This window comes from Puntigrus tetrazona, chromosome 13 (assembly GCF_018831695.1).
Source record: "Puntigrus tetrazona isolate hp1 chromosome 13, ASM1883169v1, whole genome shotgun sequence".
In the NCBI taxonomy this organism is placed as follows: domain Eukaryota; kingdom Metazoa; phylum Chordata; class Actinopteri; order Cypriniformes; family Cyprinidae; genus Puntigrus; species Puntigrus tetrazona.
The window spans coordinates 7,367,608-7,392,930 of NC_056711.1; the positions used below are offsets into that span (position 1 = coordinate 7,367,608).

Sequence of the window (25,323 nt, forward strand, 5' to 3'; positions counted from 1 at the left end):
AGAATAATTACCTGAAGGATCCTTGATGTCTTTCACACTTGACTGAGTTGGTAAAAGGAGAGAAGCAGACACTTGAATTCAAAAGGCAATGCTATGCCAATTACAGAATGACCTACAAACAAAATGACATAAGCTTACCTTAACAAACAGCACTGAAGCCACTGATCCGGCAGATAAGCAACATCCTGTGCTGCTGCAAAGTCTTTGTGCAGTCCGTTAGAAAATCTCATTGATGTGAATGCAAAGTTTAGTTCGCGAGATGCTTCGTTTGGGGACCATCTGACACAAGATACTGATCAAATTCGTGATTCATTTGTGATCATAGGCTCAGCTCCTGGCTGAAACACAACTGCAGTTTGCATTGATGACTAAGCGACAAGATCAGCTGGAAAGGCATAAAGAGGAACTCCTCGGACTGCAGAGAGATCTCAAAGAAAACCTGGTACATCCAACCTTCCACACCGGAGTTATATTGCTTTATTTTTGTAAAAAACGTCTTTTTATTACAAACTCCATTGAAACCCAACAAAGTTAAGCCTGAAATAATATTATGAAAACAGTCACCATCATGTGGACTGATAACGTTTTCAGACGTAGCATTATCCAACATCCACTATAATGCACATGTTGAAGTGTTAAAATATGCTTTTGTACTATTGGTAAGCTGCGTAATAGACTTTTCATTATTTTAAAATTCAGGACAGGCTGAAAAGAGAATCCCGAGAAGAAAGAGAGAAATTCTTGAAGGAGATGATAACTTTCAACAATGAATTCAACCTAATTAACCACAGAAATGCTGTTTTTCACACCCAAGCCCTATCTAAAATCCAGAGCTTGGAGCTGGAAGCTGAAACTCTACACAAAGGTGAACATTTACCTGACAAATGCATTTAATGCACTTGCACATAATACAGGGTTTTAATATCAGGCAAATATCCATTATTTTGTGTAGTGATGTTCAAAAATGTATGGTTGCTAAGATTTTCTGAAGTCTCAGAATGTCAAGAATTTTTTTGGGGGAAAAACAAGTTTTTAGTGCCACATGGTCCTTTAGAATATGCTAAATAGATGCTTAAGAAACAACGTTGGAATGTTAAAAACAGGTTTGCTGCTTAATTTTTTGGTGAAAATTGCAATGTGTGTTTTTTTTTTTTTTTTTTTACAGGATTCTACATGATTAATAAACAGTTCAAAATAACACTATAACATTTTGAACAACCTTTGTAACATTTTTTTTGCTTAGACTTTCAATCGACTAAATGCCTTCTTATTACTTCTTAAGTCAATGGTTAAGGAAAATGTAACTAAACATTATATTTTATTTTAGACTATACTTCTTGACTTACTTTTTGAGCTATGAGAAATCATTCACCCATAAGCAAACTATTTGAGCCATGTGCCGAAATGTTGTTTCTCACGTTTAGATAAAAGCATATCAGAATGTACAAAGAAGGTGAAAACAAAGCTTTGTATTCAGAAAGGCATCCACAGAGATATCATTGTTCTTCAAAAGACTGTTTGTTGTAGCTCTAACCACCTGCCTGCGGGTTACTTAAGTTGTCACCTTTGCTGTTCCTCAGAGATGGACTTGCTGAAGCAAAAGAACACTTTGCTAAGCTCCATGGAGGCAGAGAAGATATCACTAGAAGCCGAGCTCCAGGATATACAATCACAGCTTACAGGTAAAACAAGGCTCTGCTCGCATGAGAACTTCCTCTGACAGAGTTTAGAAATATCCATGTGTCAAAATAGGCCTCTCATCCCTTTACTTTTCTATACATCTGCAGATGCAGAGAAAGCACTGAAGGAAGCAGTGGCTCTGACAGAGAGCTTGAAGACAGAGAGGCTCATGGTCCGTCAGAAACCCTTGACAGACAGCACCTGTATTAGGCAAGAAAGATATCACCTATCGTAATGTCAGTGTGATAGCATGATCCGTTAAGAGCGTGAGTGAAGATGGCTGAATTTCCCTTCATCCATCTCTCCGTCTTCCTCCTCCTGTCACTTCACCGTGTGTAAATAATGCAGCATTAGGTCCATTCCATTAATTAGGTCTTTGATATGTTGCTTACTATGTCCGGTCCGGAGTGAGATAAACACAGCTCCTTCAGATCAGCACCCCGCAAGGAAGTGATGATGGAAAGAGGATCGATAGACGGTCGGTCTGAGGAAGAAAGTTCTTCCACTGGGGTGTGTAAATCATACGTGGGGGTAGTGTGTGGGGCACGGCACAAATCTTCCTCATTAATAGGACAGGCTGTGTAAGCTCACAGGATGTGCTGAGGATGAGGCTTTCGGGACAGCGCTGCTAAGCTCAGGATGTGTTCATTCCTATCTTATATAGTCATGAATCACGCTTAAACACATACCCCCACCAAGAGGTTTTTCCATTCGATTGATCATCAGCCATCGAACACATGTCAGTTGAAATGAACTGTGTTTATGTAAGCGGAAGTTACGAGAGAGACTCCGCTTCTCAAACTTTGCTAAATAAATCACTAAAGCCTTTCCGTGTAGTAAAGATGTTTTCGGTCTTAAATGTTTTGAAAACAGACCTCCAAGTTGATTTCCAGTAGCATATTTAGTGAGCTTGTTCACATTGCTTATTCGAAGGTCAGAGCTAATAGGTAAAATAGAGTTCAAATTTACAACGTGATTGTGCCAAACTCTAGTAAATGCTAAAATCACTTTTAAAATGTGCATTCAAACAAAACCTTATTTTTTATGTTGATTTGCTTTAATTCCTTTAAAGCTGGAACAAGAAACATCTCATTTCGAATAGATTTGCTTATGACATTTTTTTTTTGTCAGAGCAATTACTCAATCTAAAGTAGCTCGTTTAATTATGTATTTATATAAAAAGTTAAACATTGACACAGTATATATTCAGTTTTAATTGGTCCCGCAAGCCATTTCTTTACTATACAGACAAAATTGTAGTGTATGGCATACACGATGTGGCCATATTTTAGCCTTACTTTCAAAGTTGTAGTTGTAGCCTGATAAAGGAAGATAGATTAGCATTTATGTCATTTTTGTGATTATATTCCGTACTCAGTGAATATGTGCTTATTCGATGTCTGCTTTTCTTTTATTGTGCTAAGGATTTTACTGTGCTCGCTTTAGCAGAGACACCCCTCAGGCTCTGCTGAAAATATGTGCAAATTTCCTGCAATCACTTTCCTGAATATGAATTGATGTATGAATATATGAATCATTTATATCACTCTGTCTATAAACAACTAGTATTTAGACTGATACTACTTTGCAAATAAACACACACACACATATATTAAATAAATGTAAAAAAGTACACATATTACAGTAATAATTCTCTTCTCAACACATTCAAAAGAAATGATCAAAAAACAATGATTAAATGATGTTTTATTCAATTTTACATCATTCAGGAAGTATGTCTTTCTCTATTCTTTTAGTTCTATTATTAATAAGTGTAAAAAGATGACTTTAAAAGACATGATGAGCGAATGTGTCATTTTTAGCTGGTAATATCATTTAGCTTTGAGCCTCATGATTGATTAACTGTGACCAGTTCTCCTGTGTGTGCCATTCAGACTCAAGAAAGAGCTGGAGTTGTACAGAGAAGAAGAGCTTGAGCTTCTGCGAGAGACCATCAGCTCTGAGATTCGCTCCCTGCAGCTGGTAACTACTTTTCAAACACTGACACTGCTACAGTCTACTTACACCCAGCTTAGGCACAGTGGATGAAATGGATGCTATTGAGCTTTCTAGGAACATGCTATAGGAATGTGTTTTGTATCATACAATGAAGAAAACCTTTTTTCTTTGCAGAAACTATCACAGAAGGGAACTTTGTGTTGAGAGTGCTTCAGTAACCCTGTGTTTTGTTGGCTTATATTACCGTCACTTATATTTTGCCTTGAAATGATTCAATTTAGTTGGTAACAGACTTCATGTACAGTTTAAATAGTATTGTAACAACTATAGTTTAGATCTTGCTAAAAAGTTTAACTAAACTAGCTCTTTCTAGAGTAGAAATGTCCTTGTCGTTAGATGCCTGTCTTTATCTCAGGCAAGGCACTGATTCTATATTATACGTTCACTTTGCAGTTTTGTCAAAAACGCTGATAACACTGACATCTAGTGGTTCTGTTGCATCTGTACATCGCAAAGAGAACATTTAAATGAGCTTGTATCTATGCTTACAAATAGACTAAATTGTGTTCATGTAATTCCCCAAAATAGGCTGCTGCTTTGTTATTAAATACGTCATTAAACGTTTGGTACAAAAATGGAAATTGGCTATTTTGGCTGTATAAAGAAAATCACACTTGATTTCTCAGCGTGGTGGCAATGTTGCACATTAAGCAATTGTGTTTAAAATGAACAGGGACAGAATCATTGACCTCAGGCTATGATTGGTAAGACTGGATGACTGGTGCACATCTGCCATTAAGCTGATCTGTCTGATTCCTGTCTCCGCCATAGACCCCAATGGGAAGATTACTCCCGCCACGGAAATTAAATCCTCTGAAGCTCTCTTAGTAATAGCTGCTTTATTTCTCAATTGTCTGAGCAAATTTAAATGTATACTGTAAAATCGCTTAGAGAAACATGACTAATGTCTGCAGATTTTGTAAATCTCTTCCCCAGCAATTAGAACCGCTAATACTTTGAATAAAACGATAAATAGGCTGAAATAAATAAACTATTCTTTGTAAATGATGCTGCCTGTGCTAGTTGGCCCTTTCTATTTTACCCTTGTCATCTACTAGGGTATTTCTGTACTGGGACTTGTCATTATGAATATTCATTAGCTGTTACATCATGTATAGAAATTCCTTTAGCGTGACATTTTCCATTGTTTCCATTTTATTAACATTTTTGCACTTACATGACTCAAGTCCGGGAACTTTAGTAAAATTCACTTTGCACAGAATATCCACTGTGTCAGCCACAGAAAAGACCGGAAGTCTCTAGTGATGGTTTAATACCTGCCATAACCAGCTCTGATTGGAAGATTTTTGTGATGTTCCCCATTAGTCGTTCATCGCTCTTTATTTTCTGACAGTCCTGGCCCTCAGGGAAGTAGGCAGAAGGGACTCCTGACACTGCAGTGGGAGACTCTGCAGAGAGAAGTTAATGGGAGATGTAAGAAAAAACTCATCCCGAACATATTTGCAGGTAGTACTAGAGTATTCCCGATTTACATTAGAGAGTAGTAAAGAGATGTCTATGTAATATAGTCAAATTTAAACACGCGTGCATGTGTAATGTTTTCACAGCTTACTGTCGCATTTAGCCAGGATGTTGCCACCGATGAACTGTGTTGTCCACTTGCCTTGCGTTCCCGAACCGCATTCCTCAAACACCCTTGATCTTCTTAGAAAATTGAAATCATAACCCTGTTTGCATTGGAAGATTAAATGCAGAAGAGTAAACGTTTTGTTTTCAGGATAGTGGTGTGTGTGGCCTATAGGACTGGCAGGCTTGTTGTCAATATCTTGGGTTATCCACTGGGAGGTGCTGATGAAACAGTGAGTTAGGTCTGTTGTTGGAACTAGTCTCACTCGCAGTCTTTGCTTGTCCAATTTTCATAGTAATTGTTCTAGTGAACACCTGTTTGTAGAACACTATGTGTTAGCATTATTTATACATTTTAATTCTCACTACTTTTCACATTAAACAAACTTCGAATAAAGTGCCTGTCTAGTAGTCTATATAAAAGTGATAAAAAAAAAAGCAGTTGCAAACATTTAGTAAAAAGTGCATATACTCTTTGCAGAGTTTTAGATCAAGATACAGTTACTTGAGATGTAAAATGACAAAAGGACAAGGTAAGTCTTTTTAAAAGATACATTAAAAATACTTCAGATTATAACAAGAACTAATTTCTGCAAGTGTAGTCAGGAAAATAAAATTGATTTAAAGGGGAAATTGTTATTTTTTGACCATTGGCAAATACTTATTCTTGTTTTAAGCATAAGCATTTTGTTAATTTTCATAAGACTTCATACCTATCTTCATTTCCAGCCTCCAGTAAATGTATTTTGATATAAGGATGTTTAGATATTTCAAAATTGTTGGGAGAAAAATTTTGCAGTGCATGCACAATTTATGACTTCATGATTTAATGAATTTAAGAATTTGACTTAAGACCGGCAGCAATTGTGGATGCATTTCAGTGTATTTTATACTTTAGTGGAAAGTTTATGCAAGTCATGCATTAAACTACAGAACATTATTTTCATTTTAAATTCAAACGTGTATGTTTAAATCTCGGCACACAAAATCTTGTTTTGTTATATAAATAAACATTTTTGCAATTTGTTATAGCAATGAGAATAATGTACAACATACCGCATTGCACATAGGTTTACAGTAGGTCTTATTCTTCTCAGATGCACACAGCAGGCCTCCATCCTCCGGCACAGCTGGAGCTGGACAGTTTGCTGGCAGTAACCTTTGTAACACTGTGAAGTGGATCGGTTCATTACTTTATAGACATACATATTAGCTACGTTTAACTTACGGTCTTTCAACTATATTTTTAAAAGTAGTGGCATATGGTACACCTTTGATGCCTGGGTGCCGTGCTGTGTTTGCAGCATAAAACATATGAGGTGATATTGCACTGTATTGAAGTTTGAAAAACAGTCTGTAGGCTATATTGTTAAGTAAAACATCAGTAACTAAGCATATGCTAACGATTAAAACTTAATTGAATTACCTTCATTTTCTTGCTTCCGGATAATATCAGTCAGTGTTTGTAGTTGGTTAAAAATGTTCGCCTTTTGGTATTCTGTCCATGTAATAGATACTGTTTCAAAACAATTTTTTATATCCTGAATAAAGAGAGGACAATATAAAAATATAATTTTAATTTATAAGTACCGGCAATAGCTAACAATGACCTTTATTAAAACAACATTTTGTGCATAAATGGATAGTTTGAGCCTGCCTCGTAGCTAATTCTATACCTGAAGCTGTTTGTCAATCTGCTCATAAGTAAATTCAGAGGAAGAACAGGAAGAATTCTTATTTCCATGAGCCGTAGTCAATAGAAATGCTGCAGAAAATCACAAAGACATCTCCAGTAATCTTTACAGAGATACAAGAATCCAATCATTTAAGATTCAGCGCGCATTGTGTGAAATAATCTGAACGATGCTTACCAAAGAACAAGCAAAGCTGCTTCCACGTTCTGATCATTGTTGTAAATTTCACGTTGTTGGTTCTGTTGCAAAAGATACTGTGCTGTGCTTACCTTTGAATCATCCTTTTTGGGAAAACGTATTGCATCAGAGGTTAATGTTCTTGTTGACCAAATTACAACACATCTGTTGTAAAAAATGTTTACAGTTCATATCATTAATTTTAGTTTAGTTCATATCATTAATTTTATTCTTCCTAAAAAACACATTTAGTTAGCTATACTTCATAACTCTTTTGTTGCTGTTATATTAGGTTTTTTTTTTTTCGCACCCCTGCATTTTTGTAGAATATTTACTCACTCACTTTCAGTCAGAGTGGTTCTAGAGTTAACTGCTTCATCCTAGACTTTGATACCTTCCTGTCCCTGCCGTTTAACTAGATTGCCTTGACAGTAACCAACTGTCGAGGCAATATTTATCACATTCACTTAAAGGTATAGTGTACCCAAACTGACATCATTTACTCACCCCAAAGTTGTTCCAAATCCATATAATTTTGCTAAACACAAAAATGATGTTTTAAAGAATGCGAGTAACCAAACTGCTGTTAGTCCCCATTTACTTACATGTTATTATACCAGAAACTTGCAGGCAGTACTATAGTAGTATATTATACCAGAAATGCTGTTCTTTTGAATCATCCATTCATTAAAGAATTTACGGAAACATCATGTCATGTGACTTTGTCAGCTGCAGCAATGGCTGCTAAAAATTTGTCATTAAAGGAATACATTACATTTTGAAGCATACTAAATGAAAGAGTTCTACATTAAATATTGTTAAAATGAAATTACATTTAATTATAATTCACAGTATTACTGTTTTTTGACCACATAAATGACGCCTGGGCAAAAATAAGACTTAATTCAGAAAGTTAAAATTGTAGAAACCCCAAACCTTTGAACATAGTGCAATAAAAAAAAAAACAATTAGAAAACACATTTCTTACAGAAAATCGGTTCTAGAAGTGTTCATTTACATGTACTTAATCGTAATTTAATTTGAAGGGCTTTATTTTCCCCATTTGCAGATCTCCTTTTTTATTAATTGTAAGTTTACATTAAAATGTATTAGTGTGTTTCTGGCAGTGAAAGCATGTAAGAGCATTGTCAAATAATTCGCTAGAGGGAGCGCTCCTTTTGGGCTAATGAATATTCACTCTGCAGCAGAATATGTGAGCGGAGTGGAGCGGCAACAATTTTTCATCTGCGCTCCGAGCGTTTAATAATCACTCCGCTCCGGATTCAGCATTCCGCGGCTGAAGTATTCCAGTACGTTTCAAATATCACAGTTCTGTTCGTAACGTATTGACTTTTTTTTAACTACCACATCATGCCAAGCTAATGGGGCCTAATATTGTCATAACCTACATTTTCATCATTTATTTCACGTACGGATCCCTGTCCTGGTCGTTCTTAATCAGATGAAGTAGCATGTAAGATTAAATGCATGATTTATATTAGGTATAGGATTTAAACAAACACGACACTTATTCACAAGGTAGACCTGTTTAAATCAAGTGCTTTCACTTGAAAAGGATAAACAAATTTCTTTTGGTATAACATCATTATATCGAGAGAAAATCCACTCGTCGCTTCATTCAAAATTACACTGCTCCGCTCACATACTCTGCTCCGCAGAAATACCTAAACATTAAATCATGCCTCAAAGGACTGCTCGCTCAAACAAATTAAATCATAATAATTACTTTCTCCTCTAATTGCTCATTTGTTTAATTTGAGGATTAATTACTGCAGTACACAGCGATGACAAAGGCTTTAAGTAAACTCATTTTACTTGATTGTGGAGTCTTTAGTTCATTGTGTCTTTGAGGGTGAATACATTTTTAATGAGAGCTCTCCTGTTATGGCTTAAGAGGGTTGGAAGCTATGATTATATTGCTGTGATCTCCTAACCTTTTCTTTAAGTTTCTCCACACAAAAGCAGCTTAAGCACAGCTTTCCATTATTAAACATTTAAAGCCTAGCCAGTGGTCTGCCAGACAAAAAAGAGTGTCTCTATTCTGTCGTTTGTGGGATATGAACATCCCATTGATCATAACATCTGTTGAGCACTTAATGCTGCTTATTCCTGTCTAATTCTTTATCAGCCGAATAATTGGGGTTGTGTTCATTTTGCATTTTAGTAATGACTTTCAAACTAAAGGATTTATGTCTAACAATAAAAGAGAAAATTAAAACATAGCTGCTTAAACTTGAGAAATTGCAGAACTGCTGCATTTTATTTTGATTTTAATTACTGAGCATAAATCAGTTTTTAATTTTTTTTTTTTTTTTTTTTTTTTTCAGTCTAAAGCATTTAGCTGCGTGAGCCTGGCAGTGGGACAAATGTGAATGCTTTTCATCTGTTGTGTTAGGACAACTGCTGCCTAAACTGCTTTATACACAACTGCTACATACACAGATAACGTTTTTCAAACGATGTTATATCCGTGCGCTCGGATGGTTTTGTTTGACTCTCATTTCAGTGACTTCTTTTTAGATTAAATGGAAGTTGGTAATACAAAGAAATCACTGTGAGAAGACAAGAAGTGCTCAAGCGCTTTAGGAATCATACAAGATGTTCTCTTTGAGCATCTGGGACCTTCGCCAACTCACTGTCACATCTGAAACCGTGGAGGTTTACCCATTAAAAGAGATTGCTCATGCTAAAACGTCCAAGGGGGTTTTATGGATTAATATTTAAAAACAAAAAATGATTGTACAGATTCAGTCAGCCCCTCGAAGTCTTACACGAAGACAGATTGAGGAATAAAAATCTGTTGGGGTTTTACGTTTTAAGTATTTCAAATAAAATAACATTAGACGCAGCTTGTCACATTACACATTATTGTCCTTCGCTGTTTTTGCAGTTTCGCCGGTAAAAGTAATTTGATATTTTGTACGTTTTAGCAGTAAAGACAATACGCACATGTCGGCCAACATCTATAGTAATATCATCTGTATGACATTATGGCCTTGAGTTATAGTTTTAATTTGACTCTTTATATAGTTGTAAATAGGACAATTTGAATGAACTATAACAGTGTCAGAATGGAGCGAGATGCCTATTAGATTCTCTCTTCTCCTTATGCCATAAGTAAGCACTTGATTGACCTGTTGTGACAGAGCATTAAAAAAAGGTACTGCTCTGAGCTTTTCTTATTCTATTTTGTGGAAAGTACATTCTAGACCGATGGATTCACAGCTAATGCCTGTTACTCCTAATGCCTGTTCTTTTTCAAACAATTTTGTTGTCACTCATATATGTATATAAGAGTGTGTGTGTGTGTATTCCAGAATTTGATTTGCTTTGGTGTAGTTAGCAACCCTAAAAGTAAGCCATTTTAATATCAGTACTATATGAATACTAATATTGATGCTGTTATGTAAATGCAGTTTTTTTTTTTTCTTTTTCTTTTTTTAATAACCTGACTAATTGTGATTTTCAACACATACAGTATGAAGGAACTGGTTTGATTTTGCTTGTGGGATTGAGAGTTAGACAAGTTCAGGCATTACAGACTTACTGTAGATTGAAGGGAGGATGTTAAAATGGATGAGAAAGTGTACCTTCAACTGAGGGTTCGCATGGCATTAAAGATGGATTGGCAGCAAGAAGACAATGCTTTGGAATAATTATTAAGTATAAAGAGAATGTGCACTTATCTTATTGCATTTTCTAAGATACAAAACAGTGGGAGCTGTCATGGTAATATGTTTAATGTTTCGTGTTCACTTATGTGTGTAGAGAAAAGTAGAAAAGAGGTGAAAGTTGACGCTTTAAAGGGAGTATAAGGGATGAGGGATTGGTTAATAGCATGCCTTAAGCGGTATACTCTGAGGAGAACTTTGTGTAGCTGGGAATTTGGCTTGGACCGAGTGTTGGCCAATCCTTGTTATAGAGGGTCCCAGGCAGTAATCTATCCAATACACCCCACAGCTGGAAACTTTCTCTGATGTATGCTTGGATAGAGGAGCTCAAGGGCAAATTCTGATGCAAGGCCTCCACACGGGCCATGGTATTTATAGTCTTGGCATAGAACAGAAGGAATGAGGGTTCGTGATGCCTCAACACAGACTGCCTTACTCATGGGAAGGGATAGAGAAAGACAGTGAGGAGTTTTCTTTATTTTCACTCTTCTCACCCTTCAGTCAAAGAGCAACTCCGTCTTTTCAGACCTTGAGCTTAGTCTTTTAAACATTTGAAATGAAATAGGAACTGTTATTCTGTGTTGAGCTTCCAGAATTCAGGCATGAATTACTTTTTTGAAGTATAACAATGTACATAGAAGCAGAAGATTTTAAATGTTCCCGGAAAATGTTCTGCTGTTTGATCAGAACAATAAATATCACTTTAACTTTTCCTTCTTCTAAATGCAGCCGGATAGCTTTGCGGCACAATTTGGTAAGATGCTAGAAACTTTGAGTTCATCAAGTAGTCTATCTAATGTTTGCACTGGTTTCAATGGAAATTTTCAGAACAACTTATGCTGTTATGGATTGATTCATGTTAGTGTTTAATGAGAATTTAAAATGAAAGAAGAGGGCAAGGACAATTTTTCAACTGTTCCAGGTAAGATTCAATCACCTTCGGGATTAACTTATGAGTCAAATCCACCCTTGGGCTTTCTAAGCATCTTGTATTTTCTGCTTATTGAGTGGTGCAAAGTCATAAAAAACCAGGAAAACGGCTATGTCACAGCTGCTTTGGCTCAAAGTGGGGAATATGGCGGAAAAGAGAGAAAAAAATATGCTGCTGGCATTTCAACACCAGAACACCTTAGCCAATGGCTGGTTAAGCATCCTCCCCTAGTGTTTTCCTAATTCTAAATGTCACCGGTGTCCTTGATGCTTTTACACCCTTTCCATCAGAAATGCCATTGCTTTGGGTTATGGCTTCATTGGCTGCTCATTTCATGTCGCATCATATTTTTTGTCCTACTAACTCTTTTTAGCTTTGAGTTTTTAGTTTGGTATGCTGTACAACCAATATTCATTACCACCTTCCACCTTTAAAATAATGCTCACTATTACTTGATGAAAAAGTACAAATAGTAATCCAATGTTGTAAAATGTTTTTACACTTCCAAATTATATTAATATATATTGTAATGCATTTTAAAATTTAGCAGTGCGGAACTTTCAGCAGCCTTTAATTCAGCCTTCAGTGTCGCATAGGCTCTTATGGTTTAAATGTTAAATAAAGGCAAATGTGGCTTGAGAGCCAGACAGAGAGTTGATGCATACACATTGTAGCACATGTAATCCCTTATCTCAACATAGCATCATCCATATAGTGCAGCAAGTGTGCAAGACATCTGCAGACCTCGCTACACCGCCTAAAGAGCACTGTATAATGGAGCTTGCTTAGTGACCCAGTTCAGTATACCCAAAGACTATATTTTCATCTAGTAATTTTTTTTTATAACCTCTGACATTATTTATGTGAATTGAAAAGGCTGGGGTTTTCTCTCCAGTGGTGCAAGCAAGTTGAACGAACACTATTATTCTAAAGTCAGAGTAATGCACTGTATAATGCAATTCTTTGTCTTATTCTCTAAATTAGAGATTTGCAAAACATAAATTACTATTCACTAGGAATGGAGTTCCAGAGAGTTTAGATGCCCATTGACTTGCACTATGTGGACTGAAACCCCTACCAAACATCATACAAGTCATACAGTTTTGTAGCAACTTTAGGGTGAGTAAATGACGTCAGAGTTGTAATTTTTGAACTATCTCAGTAATGTGCACAAAACTCTCATAGAGACCTTCAGATTGCATATAATAATGGGAGCATTGCTCGCAGCAGGTGATTTGAGGTCTCTCACTGCTAATTTGATTGGGTTTGTTTGTTTAGCACCATATTTTTTTGTTACGGGCATGCCCTTTGCTATTATCATTGTGGGGAATTGCTTTTGTGTTCTTATTAGAATCACAGCAGGTCTCAGTTGACATGCACCTCCGTCGGTTACATCTGTCAGTCTGGTGTTTTGGGGATGACTGTCAGAGTAAAACCACTTATGTAAAATCTGGACAGGTGTGAGGTCAGGATTTTACTTTATTAACCAAGGGCGACCTTTTAACGTCATTTGAGTTACAATACAGGTATGCCAAATGAATGGTGTGGTTCATAGACCAGACTATGCAGAAAGATACCATTCTAAGAACCATTCTTACACCATTAGACTATAGAAGTATAGATCTGGCTTGTGGCTTGGCTTTTGTAAGAAAATTTGCCTGATAGGGGAATCTAGGTTTCTGCAAATTGGTAGGGACACACCGTTTTCTTTGCCCAAAGACTATATAGTTTCATAGCAAGTGCATATTATACTGAAAGTTTGTTTTAACATTTTTAACTTCTAAAAGAGAATCTCTCCTCTCTGAGGTTTGATTTGAATGTGATCACAGTCATTGGCTTGTGGCACACTTCACTATCTTCTTTAATTGGATTCTTCATTAGAGCGCAGAGCAAAAAGGAAATGCAAGCATGATGGGACATTTGACAGCTATGAAATGCGCATTGTCCTTAACCACTGTAAACCTAACTCAGGTATTGTAGCTCACAAATAGTCACAAATCTTTTAAAAAACAAGTCTTTCATAACAGTTCTATTCTATAAATGTACATGCAATTTACTGCAGTTTCCAGCTATAATGGATACTAGAGGCAGTCGAATGGCACCAACTTTTCTTTTTGCTCTGTGATCTAAATTGTGACTATAGGGGAAGATTATTGAATAAGTTGTGTGTTTACTCGCACAATACACAGTGCACAGACCTTAAAACACAGTTACCATAATGCACGTTTTGTATGCTAATGCAGGTTGATGTTTGCATCACATAACCAGCTCAAAAACTAGAAGCAAGGCAAACATGGCATGGTTGTTTCACAGATGGCATTAAATCTTGCATAAATTTGTGGAAAAAGGTGCAGGTCCTTTAAGGCTTCTCGTGAATCAGCCACTGTTGTGATTAGCTAACTTCATTGCACAGAAAAACAGTATCAATGCTGGTGTCGTGATCCTGTCCCATAGCATCTAAAATGAGCCGTTTTTTGGAATGTAATATAGAATTAAGCTTTTATCGAATATTGTCGAATATTTAATTTATGCAGAGTTCTGTAATTAAACTCTAGACCCAAACTCAGGTCTAATCACATGATTCAGCTAGTTTCTTTCACATCAGCAGCCTATGAGTTTGCTGTAGCAGTTGCAGTGGTGTTTCCGTATATGTTATATACAGGGGTTATTTCATATGTGTTATATGTGCAGCAGGAGTAGTATTTCTTACCTGCTCAGAGCAGCATGTCTGTGGAAGCATTTGATGTAGTAAATAGCGGTACTGCCACGAAAAATACAATAACCAACATAATCAAATATTGCTTATGGTAATCTGTTTTACATAAAACTGAACACTCACTAGCCATTTCATTTCGGAAGTGTCACAAAACATGAAAGAAGCAATGTGATATTTTGCACAAATGTCCCTACATGCATGACTGGGTTGTCTTTTTGAGACATGTTCATTTTTGTACCTTAGAAGATGGCATCTGAACTTTAAGCTCAAAAGAGTGGAAAGAACACTAGTCTTCCTAGTGTTTTGCCCTCTAACTCTTTTTGCTTTACCGTCTTTACCCATGTTAAATGAAGGTATCTATCAGGAACATATGGACAGGATGAGCACAGATGGCGTTGCTTTTCTCTGCCTGCAGGCCCAGGTAGGCCTCACACTGTATCTTAGCTCAAAATGCGAATGGCTCCTCAGGGACTCCTCCTGTTCTAAGAGTTGTTCTTATCATGAAAAGCCTCTTATTTTCATACTCATCCTTTAAAGTTAAATGCGATTTCCACTATTTCCAATGTTGCATCGCATATAGTAGAGAATTTCCTAATATTGATTTACCTTACAGCTCTTATCGAGGTGTGGGTGTAGGTTTATGCATGTAATTCATTCATACTTACTGAATGAGCATGTCATGTTCAGGGTCAGAGAGATAAGGAGGAAAACAGGCAAGAGACGGCATGCTGTGTGGGAACAGAGAATACGGAGAAACTATATGGTGGTTTTAGACGCAGCAGGGGTCTATGAATGTAACACTCTAATGATGATCTGAGATGAAAGCAGCTTTTCTCACAGAGTACCCAATAGTTTGTAGAAATGGAGCCATTGATTGCATTTTTCTTTGATATCGAAAAATATATACTATTGTGGAGAGGTAATTAACTTGTGTAAGTGGGATTATTATGCTTTTAAAAACAATTGCATGTTTAAAATATGACTCTGTTGGTGATCGAGCATGTAAGTGGAGTGAAAATACCAGAGGGGATAGGCTTACATACAGAGATCTGATTTTGACCACAAAATGGTCTGCTTGATATTTTTAGCCGTGCAAATGGAATTGAAATATAAGCTGGTGGCGGTATGATTATTAAAGGGATAGTTCACCCGAATATGAATGCGCAATCATTTACTCACCCTTATTTTGTCCTGTGGGACTACAGAAGTCTTTCAGAGATTACTAGGTCTTTGTTACGGAGGCATTTAGGAAAAACAGATTCAAAACTGACTGGTTTTTCAGACAAAGTTTTTGGTTGCTTTTTGTGAACAAATGAATGAAGACACTGTGCAGTATTTGTCTGTACATACTAGGGTCAGTGGTTCAAAGCTTTGTAAGAGCACCGATGGTGTTGATACACTGCGGCTTCAATTAAAACTAAAGGTTTCTCTTATACACTATGCATAGCAATTCTGCCCTTGAGCATCAAAAACTGTGCAAGTTGGCTCCAGGGTTGTTACAATACAACGTTTTGTTCTCACTATAAGAACAGAATGAGTTGATGTAGGTAACATGTATTTATTTCATTGCCCATATTGACAGTTTCCATTCAGTGAATCTGACTGAATCCAGACAGTTGTTCAGTTTTTTTTTTTGTTTTTTTTTTTACATGAAAGCTATAATAAGCCGTTTGAATGAGAATGTGTTTCCCCTCCTCACTCAGATTAGTTTTAATGATGATCAGGTTAATAATTGTGCTTAGTATTCCACTTGCAAGAATTGTAATATTCTATGGCTGCTATTAAAAAAGTACTTCCAGAAACCACTTCTTCTTCTTCTTCTTTCTTTTTTTTTTTTTTTTTTTTTTTTATTATGCAACAAAGTTAGTGTAAAAGCACAGCACGAGTCTGTTCCAATGCTTTTTTTGTAAAGTGTTGTTCATGAGTACGTTGTAAAACTAACAGCCCTTTTACTAATAGGCAGGAGTGTATTGTCCTGGAACGGAATGGCCAAAGATATTTTATTACAGTTTATAATGTTTGAATGTCAAGGTTACATTTCATTTTACTTTACTGAGCAATTTATGCCTATTCAAAACCTCACGTTTCAATACCCGTTACCTTTACTCCCAGCACTCCATCTCTCTTTTAGCTATTTTGATGACACTGTAATTACAATAATCTTCTAGCCTTTCTCTGTCATTTGCTTTGATTAATGATTTGTGCTTAACACTTTACTGCACAACAACCTTTTAAAATACTGCTCAGGTTTGATAAATTGCCTTAAGGCCATATATATCTTTATTGATCGTTTCAACTCCACTTCAGCTTCATTTTTTGAAAAGGAGAAATCTTATTTCTTAGAAAAGGATAATTAATTCTTCATGCCATTTTCAACACAAACTTTGGCTTAATAACGTGAAAATGTCAAGTGGTGTAAGCTTCGAGTTAAAATTCTTAAAATATTTTCTTTGCTGATTAAATGGACATATACAAAAAAAAAATTATTATAATTCTATAACAGGAATATTATTTTATGATAATAAATACTTATTAAAGAGTATCTTATAGTCTTTTTTTACAAAGATCAAATGTTTACTTGTAGTATTATTATTATTATTATTATTATTATTATTATTATTATTATTTATACTAAGCCATGAGGAGACTTAAGGGATATTGTGTAGTTTTTTTTTTTTTTTTTTTTTGCCACATCAATATTTTAATTATTACATTGAATATGATTAATCACAGAAGAGATGTATTCAAGATTTTTATCTTAATTGATTATTTTTTTCTAGACATAAAATTTTACATTATATAATGTATATATTATATGTCATTAATTCTATTTAAATCACAAAAAAGTCATCACAGATCTATCTTAGTTTGTACTGAGTGTCTTTGATTCTTGGCACAATTGAAATGTAGATTATGTGTATTAATGTAGACGACTAGTACACTACATAATAAATCATATGTAGAATGTAAAGCAAATGTAGGATTCACATCTCTACAAACATATCGTATCATGCCATATATAGAAATGTTGTTCAGATTCTTGCTTCTCTTTTTTTTTTGGATTTATTAATTTTTTGGTTTTTTTGAAGCTTCAAATCACTCTAATCAATAAATCAACAGGCTGAAAGTCATTACTTCGAATTATAGGCATCACTGGAAATAAGCTGACACAATCATGAAAGCAGCCTTCATTACAGCCTATTGACTGAACTGCCAAGGAGGTAAGCTGGTGAAAAACCGACTAGACAAACACATAGCATAAACACACTGCACTGAAAGAGAAAGACAGAGGAAAGGCAATAGAGAAAGTTGCGATTCAAAGCGAAATGTATATCCTCCGCTAATAGGATTAGAGCGACAACAACACAACGTTATTAAACACTGGAGGAGACGCTGAAGGAACGCTTGAAGTGATGTGATTTTCACCATACTAAATAGTTTTTCAGAAGCATTTTCGAGTGTTTTGCAGAAAGGTTTGCTGGTGAAAGGAAAGGATAACGACACATGCCGCGCTTCTCACACGGTCCTCTCGGTGGCAGTGTGGTACAGCACTTCACACCATGTTTTCGATCGCGTGGATCTGGCATCTGTGATCCTTGCATTACCGCTTTCCCCAAATACACACCCTCTTTCTCCCCCACATTACAAATCTTGGAGAAATGAATCATTGAAATGCATTGCAAAATCTATGATTGGGCAAAATGTCTCATCAATCCAATATTATTGTTGTCCCATCATGTGTTAGCCTATTTCCTGCCAGTACAACACTCCCTGAAGCGACGATCCAAGAATCCTCTCGAGTCCAGAATCTCTCCTACTTTTCCCGGCTATAATACAATGCAGTGTCTGTAGTCCGAATGAGCCTTTTGGAAAGAGCAAGGGCCAGGAACTGCTAGAAACAAACACGTTCTCTCTTTCTCTCAGTGTCTTTCTCACTTCCTCTCTTCATCCATTTCTCCCTCTCTCACACACACACACACACACACACACTCATTCGCCCACACACATGTAAAGCAGGTCATTAGTATGCTTGTTGGTCACCTCTCTTCATCAGAATTGTAACCAAGCTTTATTGAAAAACAAGCCAATCAGCATGGATGTTGTCATTTGGAATTAGGTATTTTTGGACATGACTGTCAGTTCTTATAATATCTCTCCTGAATACATACTACATATCAGATATTTATACAAATACTGGCTCGAAACCCTCTTTATGTGGATGGTAGAGAAACTGAATGTCTGTGGTTTGCATCATAATTAAACATTTTGCTTCATAATTGTTTCTGCACCATTTTCTCTTTATTCTGAATGCTATTTTTGATGACTTTCATCCAGTCTGTTGTTAATATAGGCATTAGTAATTTCAATAGTAATCAACATGAGGGTGAGAAATTAATGACAGAATGTTCGTTTGAGAGTGAACTATCCTTTAACCTAACCTCAGTATACGTTTATGCATGCATTTCTTTTAATTGATAGGGCGTGCTGGTCGCAGGCAGTGAAGGGTTAAGAAAGCTGACTGTTCAAATGGCAATCATAAAATGAATTTAAATGGGATGAATTTAATGATGCAGCTTCTTCAGCAGGGTTTTAGCGTGCAGAGAGTGTGTTTTGCTTTAACGTGCTGTTAGACTGTCAGCGAAGTTTCATCTCTAAATTCATCCCCTTTAAAGAGCCGCCACTACAGCCATCAAAACACCGCTTGTGTAACAAATTCCCCGCACTCAGTAATAAATTTCAAGACAGTTACTGTCAGTCTCTCAGATCGCATGCTGTGAGCAATGTTCCTGTTTTCATGCATAATACATTGATCTCCATTTTTGTGAGAATTGGGATAGTTTTGTGCAATAAAGGTTATGGACTGGTTTATTTGTTGAATACCTGCCAGTTGAAGGGCCATGCAATGTGCCCTATGTCTCTAAATGCTGGTCGACATGCACTCTCAGACAGACAGTTTTGGCTCTTGCAATTTGTATATCCTTTTGAGAATCTTGAGACCACTGTATTTTATTCAGCCATTGAAGGACATGTTTTATGTGGACACGCTTTATTACAAATTCATCTTTAACTTCACATATGAATTAAGCATGGTTTAGAAGCGAAAACGGTTATAAACAAGCATGTAATTGGGTTCTGACGTGAAACAGGGAATGGACTTTTTCGCAGGAGGAAGTATTATGGGTTATGGACTGGTATTTTGGCCAGTAGTGATGGTTTTCAGTTTAAAGGGTTACTCCACCCCATAATGAAAATTGTGTCATCAATCACTTTCCCCCATGCCGTTCCAAACGTCCTCCTCCTCTGTGTCTCTCTGCCACACTGTAGCATCGTTTTGGAGAATATCCGCTGGATGACACAGAAGAGCTTACGTAGTTTGCGTTCAGCGGACATTCTCCCAAATGGCGCTACGGCGACACAGAGAGATGCAGAAGAGAGTATTTGTTGAATAAAGTTTATTTTCTTTGCATAAAAAAGTATCCTCATAGCTTCATAACATTATGGTTGAACCACTGATGGCAGATGGACTGTTTTTGACGATGTGTCTCATACTTTTCTAGACCTTGACAGTGTTTATTACTTGGTCAATGGGTCAGTCAAAAGCTTCCCGGTTTTCATGCAAAACATCTTTGTGTTCCGAGGAGAAACTAAGCTGTAATGGGTTTGTAACAACATGAGGGTAAGACCAAATTTTCATTTTGGGGTGGAGTAAGCCTTGGAGCTTTTCACTTCTTAAGATTTAAGAATTTACTTTTTCCGTTTTGTGTGTTTAGTGTAGTTGTTGGTGATCTTTAAAATTCATTGTTTTGAACTGTGTTGAAATATACATTTATTTTTATCTAATGAATACTTAACATAAACCTCATATTAAGTTTGATGTATGTTTTTTGTTTTAAATTCACTTCCACTTTCCCATTTCAATACTGTCTTAGTTGTAAGAGGTCCCCTCCTTTATAATAACCTATCAGCCCCAGGAGGTAGTGAAAACATCCATAAATATTTTGGCCCTAAGCCCCGTTTTAACCATGGTTTATCTAGTCAGATGTTAGAGTCAGAACTGTCTGTTTTATAATTCAATTTCAAATGAAATGAAGTTCTCAGCATTTACATAATTGTTCTTTTCATCAAGTCTCTGCTGAAGGTGAGAAACTCCCCTACACTCATTACTATTGATAGAACTAATGATGATAGATCCATCACCATCTACACAAAGGGAGAATATCGTGTGTGTCTATGGCTTCTTTTTGTCATAAAGCTTCAAATGGAAGTCATGTTTTCTTGTGAGGGAGGGCGGTATTGTGTGTAAGTGTTTTTATCTCTCACACACACACAGAACTGACTCCATGTGGTTACACAAGATGGCTTCCCAGAATGACAGAACCCATTCTACCATCTATTCCCTTTCATTAGGTACCATAACGAGATACACCCTTTGAGATGTGTTACAAGACTCCTCCACCTCACATGGTCTCTTCTGTTTTCCTCTTCTCTTACCTCTCCCTCCTCATTCAAGTCACGTATTCAATTACTCTAGACTTTATTACATACTTATATGTGGTTTTAAAGGGAAAACAGACACTTATTACAAAAAAGGAAATTTATTTTGCACTCATTTCGCGGGGGGTGTCCTAGTTTGCTTTGTTTATTCATTTCAGTGGCTCTCTCTGGGCTGGCTGTCAGTACTTTGCTGTGTCCCAATACGACCGGTTACAGGACACACAATTGGGGCTTGACTTCATCATGCCTGGTCCTCGGTGATTCACTCAGGGAAATACTCATTATGAGGATGTATTCAAAGAGACAGCGGGAGAGACTCATTTAAAGACCTTAAAAGTGACCTGCCAGATTGCATAACGACAAGCTGGATGTCAACATGGTAAACACAGTCATTAGTGTGGAGAGAGAGATAGTAGGAAAAATTAACAGTGTATGGGATTACATTATCTAATCTATTTAATTTCATATATATCATATGTGTGTGCTCTATCATTTATGAAGAAACCCTTTCTCTGCTTCTCATGCTTCTAAAAGAACATCGTTCAGACAATGAACAGAAAATCAATTGTGTCTCCTATTGTTTAGTCCATCTTGAGATTTCGTGTATTTGTTAAAATGCTTCTAAATACGCATAGAGTCAAGAAAAGCATTAATTTCTTATAAGTAGGCCTGCCATTTTTTTTATAGGTGTTACATATAGTTAACATATTTACTGAGAAATCACTCAAGACTTACTCATTTAAAATGATAATTATCTTATTTTTGGAGTGCTACTTATAATATTACATTTGTTTTAAAGCCATTATTGATGAACACTGTCTTTAAATACAAGATATTACCTAAGGTATGCCATGTATAATATGCATTACACATTATTTGTTATTTAATGTATATTATGCATAAACCTGTATAGAATTTTTTGTTTACTGATTTTATTTTATTTATTCGCATTCTGTTGAAGGTGTCACTGCTTCAGGTAACACTAGCTATGTTTCCATCCACCTATTTTTTTGCGCATTTTGGAACATTGCGTAAAATACCTCTGGATGGGGATGCCAAGTTGTGCATAAATTCTAAAATTGTGAATCAAAAACGTATGCACACATTTGAGTAGGATAAACTCTTTTTCCGTTTAGGAAAAAAAGAACTACATAAACTACGATTGAAGCACATTTACCAAATAAATTCCTCCGTGCTCATTGAAAAATCATGCGACTTGGCGCATGATGCAGCATTACCTTGAACTATCTCATTCACACAGCAGCTATATGTTGTTATGGTCATTCTGAAAAGTATTTCTGTATAATAACTGTCTTACATGACATCCATAGCAGCTGCTTTCAAAAGCATTGACTTCATTTTTTTATGTTCAGTAAGACCGCTCTAAGGCTCAACCAGGCTAATTTGCCTGTATGTCATATATGAAAATGATTATATTCAGTGCCTTCTCCTATATTCTTACTGATATTTAGTGATACTGTTGACCAGGAAGTGACGTTTTTGTCCCAGTTCGACTCATTTGATGGAAACTGCTTTATTCCCACATGTTTTATGCAATATAACAGTTTTGCGCATACTCTTTATGCAAGTCTTTGGATGGAAACATACTGCGAATCTGTTGATTGTGACGACTATGGTGCATTGGTAGGGTTTACAGAAGCGAGGCATAGCTGATGCTCTGTCATGCAACCAAAAAAAAAAAAAAGAAAAAAAGCTGTATGACATTCCTGCTGTATTTTTCTTGATTCCACTCTTTTCACAGCCTGCACTTTTGCATCCGTCAAACGCTCCATCATAGCTTCCTCAAGCACCCCTAATGTTGTCATTTTAGTGTGTTCGCATCCAGCTAGTGTCTATTATGGTGTCACAGCCTCCATCATTAAAGGTATTGCATTTCTGGCGAATTCATCAGAATGAGATGGGAATGAATAGTGACTAAGTGCGGCATGACTCTCCTCCTCTTCATTAATTGAAGAGGCAGAGCTGTTGTGCGTTGGTGGTACGGTACGAGAGAGAGTTGGCCACACAGGGCTCGCTGTCATGCACTCATAGTGCAAAAGTCTGGCTGAGTCACGCCGTCTCTGAAACGCACTTCATCTGCCTCATTATAGATTATCTTAATACTCATGATCATTCTCTCACATTATAGCTCTTTTCCTTAGATGCGACTTCCCGAGGCTGTGGAGCTGTAATAATACCTGCCATTTTTTATAGGTGTTACCGGTCGCACAGTGAGTGTTTCAGCCCATTCTCAATTTATTTAGTTCATTCCTGCACTATATTTGCAATTTATTTCACGAAAACGGTCTGTGCTGAACTGATCTCCTTTTTGAATAATGAACTTCTTTTCGGGTTTATTACAGCGATGGCTTCGGTGGACTTTATGAAATGTTATCATTTTTGTTCTGGAAGGACAGCCTGTTTTCATCGCAAACATGCGAGTGTAAGCTAAAAAGGAGGAGCTCAAGCTGCGAGTCTTACCTGAATACATCAGCACGGTAATAGATGTCAGAAAACGCTAATGTGTAGGAACCTGGGTTGTCGCATGACTGCACTGTTTTTGCACATGGAGATCGCATCTGCATCTTAATTAGGGCGGCTATATAGCGGTTATTGGCTATACCGAGGCAAAATCTCCAGCGTATCGTGAAGGCCGTCGGTGAATTGCAGATTTTAAATCATCATCAAGACAAGAATTATAGCATCCTGCAGCTTTTCTGAAGCTCAGTCCCAGAGAGGGACGTAATTACTGCACGCTCTCCCTCTTCTCTTCTTCCTTTCTCCTCCTCCTCTCCTCTGCTCCTCTTTTGTTTTCTTCACTTTGTTCACTCTCTATCACAGTGCCCACACATCTGTTTTTCACAAGCACAGTGTTCTCCTTATCTGGCTGTTATGCTTTCAGTTGAGAAATTAGTTCAATTGTTTTGTTCTTTAACCTTCTGATTTCTCTTATAATTGTCTGTTTTTCCCCGTCTAATTCTGCATTGTATTTGCAAAACGTGCTTTTCTTAATCCTTCAGATTTTGAGTGCGCTTGACTAAGTGTGCCCAGTGCTGCTCCAGCATCCCGCTGAGGTATGCTTTAACTTGCTTCAACACACCTGCTGGACAATAATACTTGATTAGCTGATTCATTAACGTTTAAGCTTAAAGATGCTTTCACACCATGCTGGAATTACTGTAATTAAGAGATTCCCAATCGTGTGAAGTGTAAAATCTATTTGTAAAACGTGATCACGTTCTAGTTGAACTCGAAATAACAACACACAATGTCTTTCCAGAATGACAGAACCCATTCTAACATCTGTTCCCATTCGTTAGGTACCAAAACAAGAAGAACATTTGAGATGCATTAAATGTCTCCTCCACCTCACATCATCTAACATGAAAATAAACAAGCTACTATTTAATGATATAATAATAGCTAGTTTAGAGCTTGCTCTGAGGTGGATGCTTGATGTCTAATAGTTTGCTTATATAAATAAGTTTATTAATAAGGCTATTGATGTTCGGATTAATTTGATGTTAGAATGCTGTGTGTTATTCTATGCATATAGAAATACATCATTTCGAGGGTTGTTATCTAGTAACACCAAATGCACCAAAATTCTGCAGGACAGTGGCCTTTTTGAGGAACAAGTTTGGGCACCCTTGGTTTAGATTAAAGGTTAATTGTAACTGGAGATCCAATTCTGTTTTCTCTGGAAAAGCGGGGCGTCTTGTTTGTTGCTTAATGAATTTCATAGATGTATATAAATTCACCAAATCAGAATATTAGTGTGATCACATGACACTGATAATGGCAGCTGAAAATTGAGATTTGACATTAAAGAATAATATATAATATATATCATGTGTTCTTTTATAACACATGAGCTGTATTTGACCTCTTGGAACCTGCTATTAAGCGATCAGAATCAAACATTTCAGAGGGTTATGTATATAGTGTAAATATAAACAACTGACTGATTCCATTACCACAGGGACAAAAATAACAAAAAAACCCCAAAAAAATATATATATATATATATATATATATATATATATATATATATATATATATATATATATATATATATATATATATATATATATATATATATATATATCTATCTATCTGTGTGTATATTTTGAATATATATTTGAAATACTTATGACAGTGGTCAGTGCAGGGTTTCTGAACGCTGCTGCACATCTCACACCAAACGTGATTGGCACTTTGAGAAATTATATCCGTATGTCCTGTCTCCATCAAAATGCCAGGGTGCCATTTCAATGACAACTGACTGGAAAAGGTAAAATATAAAATATCTACTGTGAGGCCCAACAAGAA

The 25,323-nt window shown here is 36.4% G+C and overlaps 2 protein-coding genes across 5 annotated transcripts in view; one reads left to right on the forward strand and one right to left on the reverse strand.

The window, feature by feature from the left end:
- ccdc172 (coiled-coil domain containing 172) overlaps positions 1 to 25,323 on the forward strand; it is a 105,680-nt gene that overhangs the window by 2,086 nt on the left and 78,271 nt on the right. For 2 of the 3 annotated variants that reach the window (XM_043256416.1, XM_043256413.1), the window contains exons 3-7: positions 326 to 442; positions 700 to 865; positions 1,581 to 1,682; positions 1,788 to 1,890; positions 3,576 to 3,663. In XM_043256416.1, the coding sequence (XP_043112351.1) occupies positions 326 to 442; positions 700 to 865; positions 1,581 to 1,682; positions 1,788 to 1,890; positions 3,576 to 3,663 (576 nt within the window). Of the gene's footprint in view, positions 1 to 325; positions 443 to 699; positions 866 to 1,580; positions 1,683 to 1,787; positions 1,891 to 3,575; positions 3,664 to 3,813; positions 4,689 to 25,323 lie in introns of those variants that run through there. The other variant, XM_043256414.1, reaches the window with a different exon arrangement.
- si:ch1073-126c3.2 (uncharacterized protein LOC555816 homolog) lies at positions 4,837 to 7,555 on the reverse strand. Of its 2 annotated transcripts, none has more exons than XM_043256417.1 (7): positions 7,501 to 7,555; positions 7,158 to 7,322; positions 6,963 to 7,051; positions 6,713 to 6,827; positions 6,343 to 6,455; positions 5,273 to 5,387; positions 4,837 to 5,108 (listed from the first exon to the last, which is right to left on the reverse strand). In XM_043256417.1, the coding sequence occupies exons 2-7, from the start codon at positions 7,192 to 7,194 to the stop codon at positions 4,933 to 4,935; spliced, it is 645 nt and encodes a 214-aa protein (XP_043112352.1). In that variant the 5' UTR covers positions 7,195 to 7,322; positions 7,501 to 7,555; the 3' UTR covers positions 4,837 to 4,932. The 2 variants fall into 2 exon arrangements, with proteins under 2 accessions (XP_043112352.1, XP_043112353.1); XM_043256418.1 differs by having other exon boundaries at positions 7,158 to 7,261; positions 7,501 to 7,519.